General features: G+C 34.6%; 2 protein-coding genes across 3 annotated transcripts in view; one reads left to right on the forward strand and one right to left on the reverse strand.

Annotated features, from left to right (window-relative positions):
- LOC127848383 (calcium-responsive transcription factor-like) overlaps positions 1-23,329 on the forward strand; it is a 211,335-nt gene that overhangs the window by 70,279 nt on the left and 117,727 nt on the right. The window lies entirely within an intron of this gene.
- LOC127848431 (cornifelin homolog) lies at positions 6,548-22,401 on the reverse strand. The gene is made up of 4 exons (XM_052380897.1): positions 22,281-22,401; positions 14,048-14,228; positions 8,065-8,204; positions 6,548-7,293 (listed from the first exon to the last, which is right to left on the reverse strand). The coding sequence occupies exons 2-4, from the start codon at positions 14,184-14,186 to the stop codon at positions 7,201-7,203; spliced, it is 372 nt and encodes a 123-aa protein (XP_052236857.1). The 5' UTR covers positions 14,187-14,228; positions 22,281-22,401; the 3' UTR covers positions 6,548-7,200.

Genomic DNA, 23,329 nt, shown 5'->3' on the forward strand with positions numbered 1-23,329 from the left:
TTCATACACCTTTTAAATATCTTACACTTAGGCTAATGCATGCATTTTCAAACCACTTGGACAGCAATAATTTTTTCAGCCATTTAAACCGCGGTCGGCTAAACGATTTTCACGACACACAAGTATATCACAGTTTATATTATACTTTTAATTCAGTTTTCAGAATTGTAAAGTAAGAAACAGATGGACGTGTTTATACTTTATTTATTTTTAAAATGTGACCCTCTACATCAGTCACTGCTTTTCTTCAGCGCCTTACAGTACCCAACGACCGCTTCGACACAGGACAATGAAATAATTACAAAGTTCAACAACTTCGTTGTCTCTATATTCAACACAATTTTTATTCTTTTGTCCAGCTCGGCAATCCGTGGAAACTTGAATGCCTATGGGAGCTCTGCAAAACAATTTAAAATATTCAAATGTTGGCCTTACACTTGGCGGATTATTCAAGCAAATATGTTGCAGTGTATATTCTAAACGCATTCAATAATTGGTTTACGCTAGACCTTGATTGCCAATAAATTCTACAAACTTTCATCAGCAAGAGCGTTCACTGATGTTTTAAATGATCAATAAGCATGTTTAAAATATCGGGGTTTATGATTGGACCGTTTAAATCAATGACAATAAATGTGAGTATAAATACTGTTCGTCGTGTTCCTAAGTCATCTTGCGGCTTGAGACTTGTGACAAATGTACCATTTCCATCATTTCTAAACGTGAATGACTTCATTGAGCCGAAAAACAGCAGTGTTCAGTGCATATAATTTAACAGTGCCATAAATAAATGGCAAACTATTGGTACAAGTCTTGATTTACTGCGGCGAACGTTGCTTCGGCCTTTTGATTTGTGCCCATTGCAGTAATCGGATTTTTACCTTTGAATTATTAGAACGGATATGGGTTATTGTATACAGAAATCTCATTTCATAGATAATTCGTCAGCATGGTTATATCTGAGAAAATAACTACATGCTGCATTGGTTGTTTGCAAACAAATCATGCACCACAGCCATTGAACGCCTCTTTGACGATTTTCTTATGATATTTAAACCTTAGCATAAAACATTCAATATATCATTCTCGAATTAAATTAACCACTAAGTACCGACAAATGGGTCGGCCTTGGATAAGTATTTACATTCCGCGAACCAGGAATAAAAGAACATAATCAGTTTTTTAAATTCTTATAATTAAGTTTTAAGTTCAACGAAAAACAATTATGCTTGTTTAGCTTCATTGTATGTTGCATTAAATCGCTATAATGACAGTGAATTATAATCATTAATATTGAAAATAAAGCATAAATCGATGATTCTTCCTTGATTACTTCAACTGAATTTATTGATCAACTTTGTACTAGAAGGCTCTCCTGTACATAAAACGACATACGGCTACATTTTCCTTTACGTCGGCTTATTTCGAAATATTTCATAATTACTACAACATAAGTTATACACATTGAAAAATGTGATACATGTATGTTTGCGTTGCGCTCATAGCAATGGTTTTAAATATGCACCCCATGAGTATTATGTTACGTTAAATTTGTATTTTGGTAAGAATTATAATGCATCAACTTAATACTGCTTTTTTTCGAAGGAGACAAAACTATTAGACGTTTTAAATACAGTCCAACCCGAGCGACCTTCTTTGAATAGCGACCACCTGTCCATAACGATCACATCGATTTCACCCCGAACGATTTCACTATATATATTTTACCTGCGAATAACACCCACCTGCAAACAACGACCAGCGACCGCCATTTCACAATCCCAAAAGTCGATTTTATAGCTAACAACGACCACTTCAACGACCAGTGACCGCCATTTCACATTCCCAAAAGTCGATTTTATAAAGTACCTGTTACAAGCCTACTATCATATTTTGCAAAATTTCAATCGACCCTGCGAATAAAGACCACCTGTGAACAAAAACCACAACGACCAAATCTCTTGAGTGGTCTTTATTGGTAGGTCGACTGTATACGTAATCGTTTGAGCATTTACATGTATGTCAAGTGAGACAATAACTAGGAATGTATTTCTTGTTGACGTATTCGCGGCAATATGTTTCGTTTAAGTAACACGTCAGCATCCTCCTGCCCTTGCTTGTAAAATGCAAAATAATACTAATAAATTAATTTTACATAGTGCGATAAAGAAAAATATCATATCAATATATATAAGTATTAAAATACATTAAAATGTAAAGGAACCTTTTCACAGATTTCGGCATGTATTGATGTTTGTCGTTCAATTCTTTAAATTGGATAAATGTAATTATTGGAACTCAATAGCTCAAGTAAAAGCAACAATAAACTTGAAAAAAAGGAAAAATACTGGGGTCGAACCACTGACATTCGGACTGGGCTCGAACCACTGACACTCGGACTGGGCTCGAACCACTGACACTCGGACTGGGCTCGAACCACTGACACTCGGACTTGGCTCGAACCACTGACACTCGGACTGGGCTCGAACCACTGACACTCGGAGTAAAAGTCCAGCACTTAAACCACTCGGCAATCTGTTCTCATCAGTAAGTTATGTATTTTATACATTATGAAAGCAATCATTGTAATGTCACCAAATATAACGATAACAATATTACTCTCCAATTCATGCAATCGTTTCGCGTTAGTAATGCTTTATGAATCGTCAAAAGATATATAATAGATATTTTAGAGCATAGTAAATGTTTAGTATTACTGTTTCCTTGCAAAATACATTACTACCACGAAAATGTGCATATCGGTAACTTGTTGTTTTTTAAATTTATCAAATCGTGGAAAGGTCCCTTTAACTCGAATACAATAAAGTAAACGGATTGTAAAAGAAATCGGACTCATCTGACTCAAATGGCATTGTTTTATAGGGATATTCCACTACGACCCGATTCCCCACGATTTGTCCCGATTTCCAATATTTTGAGGTCGGGGACATTCGTAGCTCAATCGGCGAAGGTCCTAACTCATTCGTAGCTAGTCATGGGTCGGTCGTAAGTGATTTCTGCAACTCGTAAGCTCCCGAAAAATTGTGGCCAGATTTTAAACGTGTTTAAAGTTTGGCGAAGACCTCCAATACTGAATTTAATCGCAGTTGACTCGTTACAGCTTCGTAGCGCGTTCCTGTGCGTCGCAATGGAATCGTAGGTAATTCGTGACTCAATCGGGAAATCGGTGATCACGTGATCTGTCTACGAATCAGCTGCAACTTTGTCAAGACTCTCACGTGTTCACCCAGAGTGAGTTGCGAGCCCGCTAAGATTCTTGCAATTTAGATCAAGATTCTCATGAGTTCATCCCGAGTGAGTTGCGAGCTCGCTAAGATTCTCACGATTTAGATCAATATCAATAGATGTTGGCGCCTAATTCGTGGGTGCGTTCGGTGAGGTCCTAGCTTAGTCGTCTACGATCTGCATCGTTCGTAGTACAGTCGCAGTAGATTCTTACACATCGTAGTGAAGTCGCGACCTATTCGCAAGACTTTAACCGAACACCACGAATAGTCGTAACTCAATCGTACCAGTGTCGTAACTCAATCGTAGACTGTCACGAGTCTTCCCGATTAAATAAATATGATAAATCGAAGCGAATCGTGGTCTTGTTTTCGTAGTTGAATAGGGTTATAACACCAGAACGCTTGATTACAGATAATCCTACAACCGTTTATTATTTACTTAACTGCCTTTGATTATTTACTAGTCATATCACAAATCCCTGATTCACAAACTCACACAAGAGGCCAGCTTGTTTGGAATGGTAAATTGTAGCGCTGCACACGGTTGAAGCACTTATGAAAACACCATAATAATTACGCAAAATTCACACTACTAACATATTGACCGAGCGAGATAAGATATAAATTGCAAATTTGACGTACGTTGAAAAGAAATACTCTGAGTAATGGTTGTTGGTAAGCGTATACAAATATAGTCAGTAGTAATTGTTTGCAACTTTTAAAAGAAATAAAGTCGGTTGTGGTTAGCGCACAAAGCATCGGCAAAGTGTGAGATTGACAACAAATGGAAAGTCGGTTATAAGTAAATACCATGAGTCACAACATACGTAAGATGTCATATAGGTTAAGCTACAAACACAGATCAGACATTTCGGTTGGATAATTCTTAATATGATACTCTATTATACGATGAATTAAGTATGCTTGCAACTTCTCACACATCACACATCAAAAGCATTCTTTCCTAAATGACAAACCAGTATAGAGTTTACTCTTTTGAAACCGTGATATCAGCTAAGGTTAATTGATATCTGGTAGGTAACACGATGACGTCAAACATTTTCCATTCCGCTATCGGTTGCCTATCAAAAGTGCGTTAAAATCAAAGAATTGTTTACGTATATATGTGCAATTTTACTAAACAAAATTCCCAGTTTGCTCTGTAGTTTATTTGTTTTTAAGGCATATATAACTTATTGTACAGTCGGTCTCAAAAATGAAGATTATGTGAGGACACGCTATTAACAAAACAATACGGTTAACGTGTAACTATGTTTATAAGCCCACGGTATTTGGTATTATATTCAAAATAATAATTATTATAAACAGCTGTGCAGATTGACTGATGAGAGGGTGGATGTATTGCTGTAGGATTTATAACAACTTATCATGAAAATCGTGTTCTTATCTCTTCTTTTTTTCATTTTTTATTCTGCACTTTCCTCATTTGGTATTGTTTTCCACATAAAAAGATGTATCGAAACAGCATTCAAATCAGTCTAATAGCAAAATATCGTGTTTATGGATCCAGCTCGTTTCGAATTTGTAAAACCATTTTGCTTTGACGCTGACTTTAAAGGAGTATGTTGTTGTTTCAAAAAAAAGATATTCAACCAAAACTAAACATTTCTGACAAGTAAGAACTCTCAAAGATTTATTATCGTTCAAAGATAAAGTATAAGGAAGTCACAAAACGTTCATTGATGTCTAATCTTTGTAATTTAAACAAGAGTGAATGTTAACGATTTCATACAAGCTATCTGAAACAATCTATCGATTTAGATCCAACAAAGTGTGTGTGTTTGTGCACGATGAGTTTTATATTGAGAGGTCATAAGGCTGAATGTAAGGACTAAAATAATGAACTAGACTAACGAAAGCCGAGACAATTAAAAGAAATATATACTTGCCATTTGGGCTATTTATTGTTTCATAAAAGATCTTCAATTGTAAGGTTGTCTTGTTTTATTGGAGATGGAGATCGGAACCGGAGGGACTTGAAGGAAAATCTGCCGGTATGTTAACCGCGGTTTAAACTCGGGTTGCCGAGATGAGAACCGCATGCACCAACCACTGCGATAACCAGACATCATTACAAACATAGTTATCAATTGGTGACTTATCCTCGCATCGAAGCAAAGTCTTCGTCATTTTATTTCTAACTCGTCACACAAAACGCTTTGCAAACATTCTTTCGGTGAAGAGCTTACTCTTCAGATATATGTCGATAAACCCACCGTGTGCGTCCAATCTCCACGCAAAGTTGTCGTTCCTTGCTCTCACATACAACTCTGCGAAAGGCTTAGCATGCCATATTGCCCAGAAACTGAGCAAAACCGAACCAACGCATTCAAAGAATATTTGATTTGCATTTTTAGGATCAGAGGCGTAAAATAATGAAATAGGAATTTTAAATTGACGATACATCGTGCAAAAACTTGCGAGTTTTCATGCAACTCTTTGGAACTATTGTATTTCCCATTTACGCAGATCGAATCATTCCACGCAATTTACAAATGTAAGCAATTGGACATAATTTTTATTGAGTGACGTTAGGCATTGCTTCGACGTATGTATGTAGGTTTGTTAACATAAACAAATCATATCAATTTTATAATAATGAATAAATACTTATATACGATAGTATGGTATGAGATGGTTTTCTTGAATGCAGTGAATGTAATGTAACCGTCGTGCAATAGATTGTTTAGTATACTGTAACCTCCATGATGAACGCTTGGAATGATCATGACATGAATGAGACGCTTTCATAAAAATAGTCCGTTCTCAGCCCATCACAGAGGTGAATGTAATGTAGCCGTCGTGAAAGAGATTGGTGTGCGTCTTGATAACAGTTACCACGCGATAACGTCACAGTACATTGACCGATTATATAGCTCAGACCGCAAACACCCACATACGATGTTAATCTAAATGTGTGTATTTAAAACCGTCAAAATATTAAAAGACGTTGTAATCAGATTGGGAAATTGTACTTTTATGAACTTTGTAAGAATTATATATACTTTGATATCGTTGTGGTCACGCGATTTTAGCAGGTAAAAATGAATTGTGCTTACGATTAACACACATAACATAAAATGTGTGTAACAGGTTATGCCGTTGTGTACAAACATACATATTTCAATATAAACGATGTCTAATGAAACCTTTTGTAAAATCCATAGTATTGCGTGTTGTAATGAAATTTAAGTGAAGTGGGTCCAACTGTGTTTAATCGAGTTCAATGAAAAATGTTTGAAGAGTACTTCTCATTGCATGACAAACTAACCAATACATTATTGAGAAATATGATATGTATTTAATACTCATATATTCTAAAAAACAGTATAAGATATAAACAGATCACTGCCGCGCTGTTCTAACAAAATGCCCTTCTAAAATCAGATAATTACAATAACAAAGGAAAAGAAGAAACGCAATAAAAAGTGGCACTACTTGCTTAAACATTTAAATCAATTTTAACCTAGAAATTGATAGTAATGTACGTGGTTAGTTGTTGAAGCTTCAACCAATGTAGAAGTGTGGTCATGTAGGATAAATATGCATTCCCTGCTTTCTAAGTACCCATGCTATATTAAATGCCGTAGATTTAAAAACTTGAATGATGAAGAACGCAAACTAGTTAAATTGCTCATTTAAATAAAAGTTCAAGTTAAATAACGATGACGTCAAGTAATTGTGCGTGACTTCATGGGAGCGAAAATGGTTAAAATAGCCACTAGGCAAATTAGACCTAATAGGTGACGTTAGAAATACTGGACAGACAGATTGCCATATATCCCGAATGAAACATTAGTATTTGACGGTAAATATCAACAATCTCAATGAGAAAATATAAACTGAACTAAAAAAGTTAAGTGTTTCCGATATAACAAATAACGTTTTTTTGCGTGGATGACGTATAAGGATTGGTCACTCGCACTCGAGTTTAGAGACCCATTGCATCCAACTCTCTCTGCATCTGGCAAATCGCGCACAGGCCACAACAGCTGATGGCAATGCAGTCGCCACAAATAGAGCCCTGAAAAAAATACATTCCGGCATTAAATGTTAACTTTATTAGTTGTATCGCTTGAAACGTGCTACGAAAATGTTATAATACGTACAAAACCAACAAACTTGAACATGTAGCGAACTTAAAGAAAGTTTCAGAAACATATACATTTTAAAAGCGCTTACTCAGGATTTGCTTACACTTCTATGTAGCTTAAATATGAAGAAAGGGCATTTACAAATGTATCTATGTTATTGGCAGTCTACAATACTTTTAATCGTTTGCTGTGTCATTGAAATATGTATTTACCTGACGTAGAGAACTTCCTTCACACGTTTGTGTTAAATTGTGAAACGTTGCACGAAATGTTTTATTGCTTTCAGATTGTTTTGATATGGCTCTTTAAAGCAAAACTCACAACTAGCAAAACATTATTGAAGATACCGATCTAAAACACACATCGCTCGTTTCTTTATTGACATTTATATTGATTTGCGATCCTTCAAATATTTGCTTTCAACAAATGCATTTGATTAAGTAAAATGGATTGCATGTAGAAATATTGATTCGGATAAAGATCCGATTGCTATACGGTCAATAACCTGAACAAATTACAAGCAAACAACATTCGGCTTATTTTCGTTAGTCCGTGTTAAGCTAACCGTTTCTGTCCAACGACCATCATCGTCCAGATTTCGAGTATTATTGGACAAACGCCTTATTTCATACTCCTGCATAACATACAGCGTACTTATAAGGTGGGCGGGTTGTATTCGTTTTACCGCACGTTTAACAAACCTGTATGCCACCCAACGTCCTGATCCTCGCGCGGAGGGCGAGGAGTCCTCCGGCAACACAGAAGGGCATGCACATGCATTCGCCGGTGCGGCTGGATATGTCGCAGAGGGAACATGGTAGGCAAAAGTAGGTCATCAACACTGCAAACAAACGCGGTTGCAAATATAAGCATGCATGTCAATGAAGATTGATATAGAGAGTATATATATAGTATATATATATAACTAATGGTACACCGATTTGATCGATCTGCTATATGGTAATGGTGGAAGATTGTTGCTAATTTACAATACTGACATTGATTTTCATGGCAAACTCTAGCTAATTGACGATTATTGCATGATATTAAACAGCTGACCGAAAAATTGACTTAATCCAAAACAAACACAGTGATTCACGTCGATGTTAGTTGACATCATTTTATAAAGGCCAATATGTAACATATAATAAAATATGTGTCAAAGAGATATCATTTGATTCTGTTCATCTGTTCTTTCGCGGTAGACAACCCTTAAACAAATATTTCAGGGCTACAACTAACAACACAAACTTTCTTTAAACAACTGAAATGTGTTTTGTAATTAATATGTGTTATGTATGTTTTAAGTAACAATGCGGCTATATTGAAACATTGCGTAATGGGTATTCCGGTAAATAATTTGACCCCCATTCAGATTATTGTTTGAAGAAAAACACCTTTACCACCAACAGCAAAGACTGCTTTGACCTCTACAAAGAGGTCATGTGTTTGTCAAAACCTTGAAATCAAATATAAACCTAAACTAATAAGGCGAGAAATGTGAGATTACCAGTATAAGCATTGTATCAAAAGTCATATTTTTAATTTGCTGATATTCTAATTATGAATCCACAATCAAAAATGCTAAACAGGATACCCAAGGTATCGCTCCTCTACTGGAAAATGATAATCTTATCACTGATAGCAAGGGTCAAGCAAACTTCCTCAATCGCCAATTTCAGTCCGTCTTCACCCCAATGAATCCTCTAAAATTAGGTCAACTCTGTTTAATGAAAGCCCAAACCCTGTTTAGCAACACCCCTAAGACAAAATACCCCAAAATGCCCGAAATCTCCATAAGTGTAAGTGGTGTCCAAAAGCTTCTGTCCAACTTGCAGACTGGCAAAGCTTGCGGCCCTGACAATATCAAGCCTATTGTCCTAAAAAATCTAAGCGTACAAATTGCCCCCTTGGTTACCAGAATCTTTCAAAAATCTCTAGACACAGGCACTGTCCCCTCCGACTGGATCAAGGCGAACGTCAACCCCCTTTTAAAAAAAGGCGACAAAAGTAACTCTGCTAACTACAGGCCGATTTCACTGACATGTGTTCTTTGCAAAGTCATGGAACATATCGTCGCCTCAAACATCACCAAACACTTCAAGGTCAAGAACATTCTTTTCCATCTCCAGCATGGCTTTAGGTCAAAACTGTCATGCGAGACACAGCTCATAGGACTTGTAGAGGACTTATCCAGGAACCTTATTCATGGTCAACAAACAGATCTAATACTCCTGGATTTCTCGAAAGCGTTCGACAAGGTCAATCACATGAAGTTACTCTACAAACTGCACCAACACGGCATCCAAGATAGCACATTACAATGGGTCAAATCTTTCCTTATAGGTCGACTTCAGTCTGTCTTGGTAAATGGTGACAATTCAGACGAGGTTCCAGTCACATCAGGTGTCCCCCAGGGCTCTGTTCTCGGCCCTCTCCTCTTCTTGCTCTACATAAACGATCTGCCAGAAAACATAGTGTCACAGGTCCGGTTATTTGCTAATGACACTGCTGTCTACATCACGGTCAACAATCCCACTGAACAAAATACCCTGCAAGAAGATCTAGATCGGCTACAAAAATGGGAACACACTTGGGATATGGAATTTAATCCTTCCAAGTGTACGGTTATGAACATCACCAGGTCAAAACGTCCCTACAAATCCACTTACACACTCCACGGTCATATTCTAGAAACAGTTAGTGATGCTAAATACTTGGGTGTTAGCATCACATCTGACCTCAGCTGGAATAAACACATATACCAGGTTACTGCAACAGCCAGTCAAACACTAAACTTCATCAAACGAAACATTCCCATAAAACACCCACGCATTAGAGAATTTGCCTTCAAAACCCTGGTCCGCCCACAACTTGAGTATAGTAGCTCAGTGTGGAGCCCACACACACAACACAACATAAACAAGATCGAGATGGTCCAACGCAGGACCGCTCGATGGGTTACAAATGATTACTCATATCACAACAGTGTCACACACATGCTAGACAAATTAGGGTGGCGTTCACTTGAGAACAGAAGGTATGACTCCCGGCTACTGATGTTCTATAAAATTGTCCACGGACTGGTTGCTGTACCAATGCCTCCCTATGTCACTCCTCCGACCCGGCTCACTAGACATTTGCACCCTCTTTCATTCAGACAAATCCCTACTCCAAGCAACTACTATAAATTCTCCTTCTATCCAGCCACTATTGTCCTATGGAACTCTCTACCAGCCAATATTGTACAGGCACCTACCCTGGACCAGTTTAGGCTGGGGGTGACCAAACAAGACCACAGTTTCTAAGCAGGTTGGCTGTTTTTAACCTTTTATCTGTATATTCCTTCTTTTAACTAACACTATCACCTTTGTTTCTATGTCTCACAAATACATTATGTATTACTTTTATCTCCTATACACTTCTTCCTTAATTTCCTAGCACTGACACGCACCTGCTTGTAATGCTAATTGTTGGCGACTAGCAGTATATATAGATAGATAAGTTGCACGTAGTTTGTTTGAAACAAAAGGCATCCGTGGTTTTTTTATTAGTTGAAGCTTAATGTGCAAGAGAAGTGTGTTTTTGAGTGTCTGAAAATAATGAACTACTATCTTTGACGACAATTTTTATAATTCATGTTTTTAATAGATCGTTACATGAAATGTCCCTTGCTGTTATTTTATTTTGTAATATGAAACCAAACGCGATGATTACTTATGCTACAGAACGTGTTAATACGTTCAAATGTAAATAACTTAAGAATACTGGTTAGAGATTTTTTGCCTTGGCCTTTAAGCTCTTGCTCACATGAGGAAGCACTCGGTAAACTCGTACATATAACAAACCGCAATATCATACACAAGTCGTGAAACACAACAATTTGTAAACAACAAGCTTGTATCTTTGTTGTCACGGCATATTTAAAGGCGTGAAACTAACTTATTCACCAAAATAAAAAAAGATAACTAGCATTTAAAAAATTGAAAAATGACACATTACAAATAATTGGCGTCTACTCCATACAACCCCCCCCCCTCTAAATTTTAAACGTGTTAATTATTATTCTATGTAGAGAAGCGTCTTTGTGTGCACACCAGAAATCGTTCTATCAATAAGTTATAGACTTTTGTGCAAATACACATACCATTATTAGCCTTATTTTCTCGAGAGCAGTGTCTATATTAGATGTCTTAAAAAAAGTTGCATTTACTTTCCATTATGCCTTCAATGCTGCTTTAGTATTTATCTCATTTCATGAAGTTAATGGAACAACTGTCTAAGAAAACATCTCGCAACTTGTCAATCAAACTTTTTTTAATACAGAACCAACAATAAGCGATCGATAAATCTGGTAGCCGGTTCCTATCGATCTTTCGGCCATTTGCTGCGTCATGCTGATGTGACAAGGGTCACATTAGCTGTCAACGGGTTTCGTTTATTTCTTCAAAAATAGAACGTTAATAAAACAAGACCTAAAGGCGTAAATAGGGTTTATATAACTCAGACAGTTATCAAGACAGATAAATTGGATGTGTTTAAATTATTACATTTCCAAAGCCGTCACGTGACCTTCAAAAGTGCGAGTGGCGGCTTCAATGTGTAGAATTACCGAAAGCCCTGAACGTTCTTTTTTTCGGAAAATGACCCAATTTGTTGTTTGTGTACCACTTTCCATGATTAAGATTGAAAACTGTAATATTGGTTATATTAAATAGCAATAGTATTACGTGTATATGTTAAGACATGGGACCCGCCCTGCATAGCTTACCGAAATCCACTTCATAAATTGTTACATCCTTTCAGAAACACGTAAATAATATAAAGACGTTCATTATAATGTTTATACGTTAATTTTAAAAATCAAGGACACATCGCGAGCGTCGTTTTAGATTTATCGAAAAACTAATGAGGCGTGATAATCGCTTAAATAGTAGTGTGAAAATTGTACAATGTAATTCAATAATTTGCACTTAAGGGAGGAAATATTCAATAGAACTCAGCTAGTTTTGTAATCTCCACGCAGAGTTGTCGTTCTTGGTTCTCATAAACAAGTATTATATTCTGAAAAATCATTTTCTTTTTTATTTTGAAAAAAGTGTTGAAGTTAAGGTTCATGATAAAAAATAACTACCTATAGCGGTAAAATTATTGTACCACGTGGCTAGGTTATCATCACGTGGTTGGCGATGAAGGCAGGGATTTGATCCAGCTATTCTGGTTCCAGTCAAATCTCTGCGCGGAGGTGGATAGTTTTGTAAAAAGCGTATATTCCAGTGAAACCAAAAGGGGTATAATAAAACCTATTTTCATTATCAAACGGTCTCGGATTGTATTTCTTTTTAAAAAAAAAACACCTATTATGTCCGCGTAATTAATAGGTCGATAGTTTTTAAAAGGTTTTTCGAGCGCAATTGGTGGTAAATGCGCTTCGCACTTCTACGAAACGGGTTCAATCCCCGTTTCCGGCGCATGTGAGTTTGGTAGGTGGTCAGCAAACCGGACATGTGGGTTTCCTCCGAGCACTCCGGTTTCCCAAGACAGAAAAATACCATACCATAATTTAATAAATTTCGTTTAAAACTAAATAGCTGGAATCGCCGTTATAATTCAAAATTTAAAACTTGAAATAAGTCCAAACTTTCGTGAGTATAACAAACAAATTAGTTAGGATTGCTGGGACACAATCCGGGTCTTCACATAATGCGCCTCAATAAATTTCAAAATACACAAATTTAAAAAGGTTTGTGAAATTTGATTCGCAAGTAAGCCTTTAATTTGAAAAGAAGACAGTTTACTGAAAAAATCCATTAATTTATATAGAAATCAAATGCAGGATTAATTCCGCTTGCTTGTTGCAATATGCAAGATACAAATAACTATTATTAACTGTGTAAAGTAATGCCAATTAAAAATATGTCCAATCTATATGACAGTTGCATTAACAATGAAATGGTGATTTAAATTCGCATATTTTAACTAGAATGAAATGACTAGATTCAAATGAAGTATGACAAATGAAGATCATATTTGAATGTGAAGTAATGGTCGGTCAAAGTCATTTGATGTGAACAAATCTTCTATTGTTTATATCTGCCTCAATGCATGCAAGTTTGTCAGTCTAGTGAAGTGCACACTTTCACTTTAATTTATATATTGACCGCTGATCCCTGATACACATGGAAATATAGCTGTGCACTTTTTAAGCCAGTATTTACAGGACAACCACTTTAAAAATTAACAGCATGACATGTTATCAATGAACTTATTGAAAAATTCACTCACTAGTAATTTATCTGACCGCAAAACCTTTTCTCCTACGCAAATACGTACAGAGATGTACTCAGTTATCTGAACTCTAATCATGACCTGAGCCGACCTACAATGTCAATAGATTATCACTCCATATAGAGTTTGTGCAAAATGTTCATATAATAACATGCCAATCATCAGGGCATATACTGGCGGCCTTTAACCACTTTACGTCCGTTGGTTCAAAATCAAGAAGATACCACATACTTTATTGGTAACGTGCTTGAAAAATAAAACAACTAATTCAAAACAAGGTCGTGATTCACCTTTAAATAACAATCTTCAAACGTCTTGTATTTCATTGAAGGTACAATATCTGTAAAAGAGTTTTCCTGCAAATATCTAAACAAAACTCATTGACAAAATACTTACATGACCTGCAGTCAGTGCAACACGCCATGAGGCCACTGTCCCAGTCCCGGTGGCCATTAAGGCTACAAACCATCATGTTGCTTTTGCCGCTCATTATAGGCTGCTGGGTAACAACGACCGTTTGGTGTGAAGTCTGCATGTTTGATTGTTGCGAAAATGTTCCAGATGTTAAATGTAAATCCTGAAAAGAACTAATCGGTTTAACTTTTCATAAAAATGTTCAAATTGCATAACCGGGCATTTGATGTTAATTAACTTGTTATATAACTATAAATACATTTGGGTGTGCACACATGAGATAAATGCTCTGTTTTGATTACCATCCAGGAACCGTACTTGAAATATGTAATTGTATTTAAAAGCACAGCAGTCACATAATAATTCCAAATTGTAGTTGGGCGTGCTGTTATTTGAATATATGTCACCTGAAAACCACCTCATTCTGTCTTGGCGTTTCGTGGGGGTGATTACTGTTGCCATTTGAAACAAACAAGTACAAAACGACTGTAAGTTTGAAAGCTTTTCCTCGTTCGACAAAACAGTAAACTTCAATTGAATTAATGCTTGATGACTAATTGAACATTGACGTGAACAAGCAATACCAAGCGGCTTTCAAAGCATGCGTTGATAACGGTTGTTTCTGATAAACAATTGTATTTCGTATTGGTCGTTCTTTCACACATTTATTTCGAAACAATATCACATTAAATACATCTTTTTGTTGGAGTAAATATAGACCGTAAATAATATTCACACGTAAATTTCACTTCAGCTGTTTTATTTGATATATTTCATGTATGGGCCATAAACCATCTAAAGGAAAACTAAGGGTTCGAGATGACCAAGATTGAAACTATTCCGTAAAAAAACCTGTAGTCATACAAACAAACAGTTATGCTTGAAATGTATATCAATACTGATAAGCTCACCTTGATTTAAATATAACTGTTGCATGCAAAAAATCAGTTGTAAAGTTGAATGTTATTCAACAGCGTTATTTACAACCGGCAATATATTTCGACTAGTACACAGTTTACATTGCACAGTGAACAAGCACTAGACGAGTCGAAAGTGGGATTGTCACATGTTTACCAGTGCATTTATAACACTTTTGTCAACAATGCTACTGCATTTTTATGCCCCCGAAGGTGGGTATATAGTGATCGCACTGTCAATATGTCTATCCGTCTGTCTGTCCGTCTGTCAATATGTCCGTCACATTTTTTATTAAAATGCTCATAACTTTTAGGTCGCTTCAGATGTAACCTTCATATTTGGTATGCATGTGTATGGACAAGGCCTTTCCAATTTCCATACGCACACAATTTTTTACCCCTTTCACCTTGACCTTGAAGGGTCCGCGTTAAGGTTTCCAAATCTGCGTTTAGGTTTCGAAAAATGCTCATAACTTCTATGTCGCTTCAGATGTAACCTTTATAGTTGGTGTGCATGTGTATATGGACAAAGCCTTTCCATACGCAAATATTTTTTTACACCTTTTACATTGGCCTTGAAATTAGTGTCCGCGTTTAGGTTTCGAAATTTGCGTTTAGGTTTCGAAAAATGCTCATAACTTCTATGTTGCTTCAGATGTAACCTTCATATTTGGGATGCATGTGTATATGAAAAAGGCCTTTCCATATGCAAACAAATGTTTACCCCTTTCACCTTGACCTTGAACTTAGGGTCCGCGTTGTGGTTTCGAAATCTGCGTTTAGGTTTCGATAAATGCTCATAGCTTCTTTGTTGCTTCAGATGTAACCTTCATATTTGGTATAAGTATATGCATAAGTATATGGCAAAGACCTTTCCAGAAACACACACATTTTGACCCCTGTGGCCATTACCTTGAAGTAAGGTTCGGCATTTAGGTTTCGAAAAGTTATTCTGTTATTTAGCTGTCTTACATTACTATCAAAGCGTATTTCGGGGGCATATGTCTTTCTATGTCATCACATGTTTGCAAGTCTGTAAAATATATACTTTTAACTTTATGTACATTCTTAATGATGCGTTCGGAATGGACTCAGACTTTATCGGAAGGATCGCGTTACTTCGGCCTGTGCAATACAGAAAAAGGGGACGAACGCGCGTCAAAAATGTTGAAATATCGTACAGATGACGACAGGAGATTTGATGATGTAAATGTGTATTTTACTAATATAACTAGTGCATAGAAAAGCACACATCATAAAGGCTTTTAAAATATGAAGAAAAGGTACATCAGTTTAAACTATATGCAAGATGAATGTACAGTACTGAACTTACTATGTACTATACGGTTGTTTTATTTAATAAAGTTATATCCTACACCATTATTCTTCTCTTTGACGTATATTAATGTTCGAAGTCAATTATACAGGTAAATAAATATACGGGCCGAAAAAAGAAAAGTTCCCGCTCAGCTCTATTCATTTGTAACCTTTTTTAAATATCACAACGAAAATCTTTTCTGCGTTGTCATTATGGCGTATGGTCGAATGACTATTCTGTCATATGATTATGTTTCTTTCGTTAAAAAAGCTTAATATACGTCTATAAAATGTCACCAGTTTATTATTCAATGCACGTGTTCAACTCTGCAATCTTAAATAAGAAATAAGAAATAAGAGACCATTGCGGGTATCGTATTATAGTTACCTTGGAGATCAACAGATCTCTTAGACGGTTCGATCAAAAAAGTGCGAGGATGCATTTGTTTTTAATATTTCATGTCATGTAACAGATAACTTTCTATGTGGTATTAATTTATGTTCAGTGTTATAATTCATTAGTTGAACATTTGCTCTTATTGCGCGTATGAAATACAACGTACCCAGTAGATGATCCATATTTAAAGATACAGATGATCCATATATAAAGATACAATTTATCACTCTTGTAGTTTTGAGTTTGTTTAATCCACAGAACTCGGTCGAGGTTCGATGACACTTTCGATGACGCAATATAAAGATAAGAAAAGGTAGTGCATCGCCAATAATAACATACAAATCGACAAATTCCTCGCTCAAGACACAGATCAATACAGGATTAAAAGATACAGTCAGGTCGTCAGTTCCGAAAAGTCGCCAGTTCCGAAACAAATTACATTTCTTTCAACATTGAAAAATAAGTCATACCACTTATGTTTGAACAAATTGTACAGCCATGCACCTTAATATTTGATGATTTTTTTTCGCAACAAACCGGAAGAAAATAGACAAATGTAAACAATCTGAATTGTGGAAACGCTCGCAGACATATTTTCGAATGGCGGCAAAATCCTGTCTTCGCGATCGGTCATCGGAAATTAGAACACGTTTGCTTCTATAACGGATTGTGCATGGTAAGTGATCTTGGTATTGATTTGAAGGTAATTTATCAGGAAATAAGAAAACAATAAGATTTATACATTTTCAGTCAAACTGTGAATTTAGAGTCTCGAAAATGACTAACTGCCACAGGTGTCAGTTCTGAAACAGACATGAAGTAAACCAGGGGTAATCTCAAACGAATGTTTAACTGTCAAACATTGTTAAGTGATATTGTAAATTGTATTATTGGCCTTAACATTTGTTCTGGGATGAAATGCTATTATTTTTAATGCTTAATACTGCTTGAAAACAATGTAATTTTATTTGGTCCCAACCAAAAAATTTTATTTTGCATTATTGAATAGGAAACATGATGTTGCTACTATGAAAACATGTGAGTAGAACTTACTAGAAGCAACAGGGGCTTCAAAAAATTATGTAACCATTTATATATGAGCATCTTACTATTAATTACTTTATACTGTTTAAAAATATAATTCAAGTTTATCTTTTATTTCTTAAAAATGCTTGAAGTTACATTGCAATTTTATTTTTAAACATATAAAAATACATGTATCACATCCCATACAGGGTGATAACAACATAATGTTTACCCGAGAATGGTTATGTTAACCTAACCCAGTTTTATCAACCTGTATGGATGTGATATTTATTTTATTATACTGAACAAAGAAAACACAACAAATTAATAAGAGAAACACAATTGAAAATTGCTTGTTTATTCATTTACTAAGCACTCTGGCACATACATATCTGAATATACGGACGTTTAAAAGGAAGGTTGCTGGTATTAACTCATAGACAAAGGAAAACAATGTAATATAATTTTATTAAATCTGATTATAAAAATGTAAAATTGTGTGATTTTATTTTTGTTTTTATTTAAAAAAAATATGCAAATGCCAGAAAGAAAAATGAAGTAAATGCAGTATATTTATATATTCTCTTGATGCGGAAAACTAATGGTGCTATTTACAGCTAAAAAATGGTGATAAAATAATGTCGCATATGACTGTAATATGGGTAAATGGGAATTGACATGTGCTAGTCACGTGAGGTATAATTAAAATAGTAAGGCTTATATCATTATTTTTTCAGTATTGTGAAGGACGCAGACGTGCCCCGACAGGCAATGGGGAAATTGCAGCAGCCCAGACCTTTCACCCATGCATCTATGATGTGTTTAGCTCTACCCATGTGAATTTATGAGTGTTGTACACTTGCCAAAGCTCTCCAGCAGTTGCTTATTTACCAACCTTTTCCTTATTTTATTTTAATTGGTTCCTAGTTTGTTTGTTTTTTTCTAGTTTTTACCAAAAGCTTAAATTCCTATTAGTCTAGAAATTGATTTAGTTATTGTTCATGGTCAGTTGACTTTTTCATATTTTGAATTAATATGATTTGTGAGACTGGTTCATCCCCTCTGAAAAAAGAAATGGTATATTTTAATAAAATATTTTAAATCCAGTATCTGGGGCAGCAGTCTATATATGTCGTGTTGTAGGAAAGTTAGCCCATGTTCCACTTATATTTTGTGGAATAAGTTTGCACAAAACATCACTTTAAATGTTATTATGTATATTTTGCTTATCCTTTAAAATAGATTTTCTTAGTCAAGTGAGATTAATACACCTTCATAAGCATATTATCTTGATAAAGTTTACATTAATATGTACTACAATAGAATCTTGACATGCATTGTGTGCTGTTGCTTCCTTATACATCCTACATAGTACATATGTATATTCTATGCAGGTACCCTTAATTGTGTGATCTCAGGTAGAGGTCCATTTAATTTTGTTTTGTTATTTTTTACTTTTTGCTCTCTTTATTGTTATAGTTTTTACAAAAATCTGTGATCAAAAGCTAGTCTGGTTATATTGTTATGAACGTTAAATAAACTATTTTGACAGTTCGAGTTCGTTTTGAGACGATCCCTAGTCATAAAGTGCACCTTCTGTCACGTGATTTGCTATTGGAGAATATTAACCGGAAATGGAGAAAGGTTTCGGTTTAGAAATAACATAAACAATTATTTATATTTATAACCAAATTCAAAATCAAGGTAAGCGAAGCATAGAGGTTAAAAATATATGTAATACGCCCTATATCCGAAATTAAAATCGATCGCCGTTTTAAAATATACATGGGTAGTTTCGAAAGTGATTCGGAACTGACGACCTCACTGTAGGAGTGTATAGATTTTATATATATATACCAACAATTGGGTGGTTACTTAATGTGTCAGTTATTTTCGCTTTTAAATTATGTCTTTTAATAATAAAACAGTCAATTAAGATATTGAAGTTTGCAGTGTGTTGAACTCATAAAAAAAACAGATTTTACTTTATAAGTGTCCAAGCATGGTTTTTTAAGAGTAAATTGTTGGGTAAACGCTTTATAAATGGTAACTCAGACGACGATCGATATTTAACATTATATTACATGTTATTTTGAGTTATACATTTCGTTGTCCTTGAGATTATCAAATAAGTTTATTTGCTTCATATTATGCTTTCCATAGTAAACGTGAACATGCATTACCCATGGAAGATCGACTTATTGTTATAAGTATAATAATTATAATTATCATTATTATTATTATTATTATTATTATTATTATTATTATTATTATTATTATTATTATTATTATTATTATTATTATTATTATTATTATTTTGTCTTGAATAATGTGCTCGCTGCTTTCAACTGCATAAAAGAGCTATATACGGATGCACAGCTGTATTATATATTAACTGCTTGTATTTTTAAGTATTCCAACACGAAATCTAATCGAAGAGTGTTGTAATCTAGTTAATAAACTTAAATGCTCACTTTATGATCTGTTATGGCCCTCATATTCACGAAGAAATTTGGATTTGTATTTACCACACTAAAAATAATCTAAAGCTTAAACTGTCATTTATCCATTTAGATATACATAAGTGTTGATAACAAGACTTTACTGCTTTGAAAACGGAAGAGAATAACAGACTACTGCCCTATCGTTGTGTAATATTGCAGGAGAGTCTTATAATGAAAGAACGTCGAGACTTACCTTAAAGATTCCTTGTGAATCGTGTATAAGTAATATCAACTAAGGTATTTTGGTGCGACAAATCAAAATGTGTTTAGCCATGCAATTTTGACAGCTCTGGGCTTCGATAGTTTGTTCAAACCAAATTCATCACCATGATTAGACATATAGAAACATATTCATTATTGTTTATTTAATTAGTATGGTGCATGTGATACATGCGTTGTTATTGTATATTGTTTTATATGAATATACAAATAATTTAGTGCACCTCCTGTTGTATAATTGCTAAGTAATGCATAACGTATCTCGATATACAAAAGAACTGAAAACAAAACTGCAATACTTTTTTATAATATATATACGCACATAGAATGTATTTAAATATTACTTTCATACGATATGCTTTATCAAATGTAAAGTTTTGTTATCGTCCCCTTATTCATCTGCACTAACATCTTATGACCTGATCGAGGATATGGCCACTACGTTATCAATATACAGATCCTTGCAAGTAGGTAATTGTCAATAATATCGCCCACTTTGAGATTATCCATGCCTTATTCAGATATTTCAAAGCTCCGTATGATAAACTTTATCATTGATTAAGTTTATTAATGGACTCATTGATCAGTAATTGAATATAACTTATTTAGATTTTGGCGCTTTTAAATGATTTTCCATTAATAAGTTAATTAATAAAAAATATTTTGCTATTTGAAAGTACAAATTTTGTTATGAAATTTGTATATACTAGCCTATCTGATCAAAATGTGGTTTTAAATTAAAAACTTTGACACTGTGATTTATAGTGGAAGCCTTTTATTTTCTTTAGTGAAGCAATACAGTTTATTGCTTTATATCATGTTACAAAAAGAGTGAATGAACACGCATCCGGTTATAAATGTTGTATCACAAGCAGTAAACACTTTCAGTGCTATTTGGCTAAATTCATAAGTGTAAAGAGCGTTTAAACGTATCCAAATCAAATGCGCTTGGTGTTTGGTAACAACTGCACATTTAATATGCTTAATTCAGGGAGTTTTAATCACCCCTGCCTATATGTTGAAAACGACGAAAATGTTAATGTGCGTGTCAACGAAAACAAGACTTAAAGTTATAACCACCATTTTTTGACTACTCAGTGATGATTAAACATCAATCTGCATTAAGCTGAATGTATACATTTCCCCGCCCTATTATAGCTATGCAATCACGTACTTAGTTGCTAAAACATCACTTACGTACTTATGTGTTCTAAAGGATAATACGCTTCGTCAAATTTAAAAGTCGTTTGTGCATAAACACGGCTGGGAACACCAAGCAAATATTCCAGCAAAAACATAACAATACAACAAACATACAACATAGTTATTTAAAACATTTTACGAATCTCTTCTAGTAAGACATCAAAGTTGTTTCCTTTTCCGTTCACTTGCTTTACAAAAATATACCGTATTATTCCCAGTTTATTATAAGTACTTTTTTAATTAGAAGTTCATAAAATGTATAAAGTTTATATAGATAAGTATATATAATACTATTATAATTTAAGTTGCAAAAATAAAATTCTAATATAAACACACACATGGGAATTAACGTCGACGTCGTCAAAACTTTATTGAACGAATGTATTTATAAAAAGTTTAAAAAGATTAATTTTGTTTCCATAAATCATAAAATCAATGAAACCAGTAAGTAAATACCAAAAGAATACGTTTCAAGTGACGCATGCTAAGTTTCCAACGTTTTTCTTTTAAAATATCAGTATGTTATCATGTATGCAATGTAAATTAAAAAAAAATATAATTTATTACACTTTCAAAATTAAAACAAATATAAACATAGGAAAAACAATAACAAATTAATGTGATCATCCTACCTTCTTCGGTTAGCCTTCTCCGTCCCCTTAACTCTATCTCACTTTGCGAAACGTAAAACACATACAAGTAATTAAACCAACCCGATGTCGGTATCCGCCTTGATCTTGTTTGATGGGTATTTAGAATTCAGTTGAAGTACGTGTACCGTAACAACGCTATTACATTAAAATTGAACGTGGAATGTTGATCTTTAAGCTTATGGACTCACTTTTGTCAAGTAGAAAGTCATTATACTTAATTAATGGGTAATGATTTTTGAGTAAAATGTTCACAAGGCGTTGCAAAATAATCAAACATAATGTGCTATTATGTTTGTGGAGAAAACAATATAATAAATATGAATATATATATCGCCTTCAACTATATACATCTGATATTACCCATCGCTTAAAAATATCAGAAATACTCTGTGTCTAGTTATTGAAGTATTGCTTTAAAACATGGTATTAATTCTCTCATAATGATGATGAATATACCGTGTATAAACAAATTCATTATGGCGATAATATGATAATAATATGCCAACGATTTACATGATAAAGATACTAAAATCTTGTCGACAAAGACGCAAGAGATAAGAGCGGAATAACCAAATGGTTTTGTTGTTGTCGATTATTATATGTATGTCGGTGGTGCTTTTGTTGTTTTTGCTGTTGCTGATGGTAATTTTCTGCGGCTTATATTGATAATTTGGTAGAGGATAAAAACGGAATATGTTGAGAGCAAGGATTATGTTCCACTGAGATCCACTTCTTTTTGGATCACTTAAAACACACTTTGAAAACATAACAAAGGTTTTCAAGCCAATATCTGGTTGACAGGACAGTGCATTGGGTTTAGACCTAAATGTGGTGTACAAAGACAAATTCATTTGCTGATCTTTTTTTCACAGATGTCAACACCCATAACAAATAAGTGCTAAGATTATAGAGACGTGTTAACACAATAACATTTTAATAGTTAATAGGTTATTGCATGTTAAATCATTTAAATGGTGGGTTAGCAGACGAGTTAAAAGCCCGTAACAGGTTACGATTCGTAATTATTA

Source organism: Dreissena polymorpha, chromosome 1 (genome assembly GCF_020536995.1).
Source record: "Dreissena polymorpha isolate Duluth1 chromosome 1, UMN_Dpol_1.0, whole genome shotgun sequence".
NCBI classification, from domain to species: Eukaryota; Metazoa; Mollusca; class Bivalvia; order Myida; family Dreissenidae; genus Dreissena; species Dreissena polymorpha.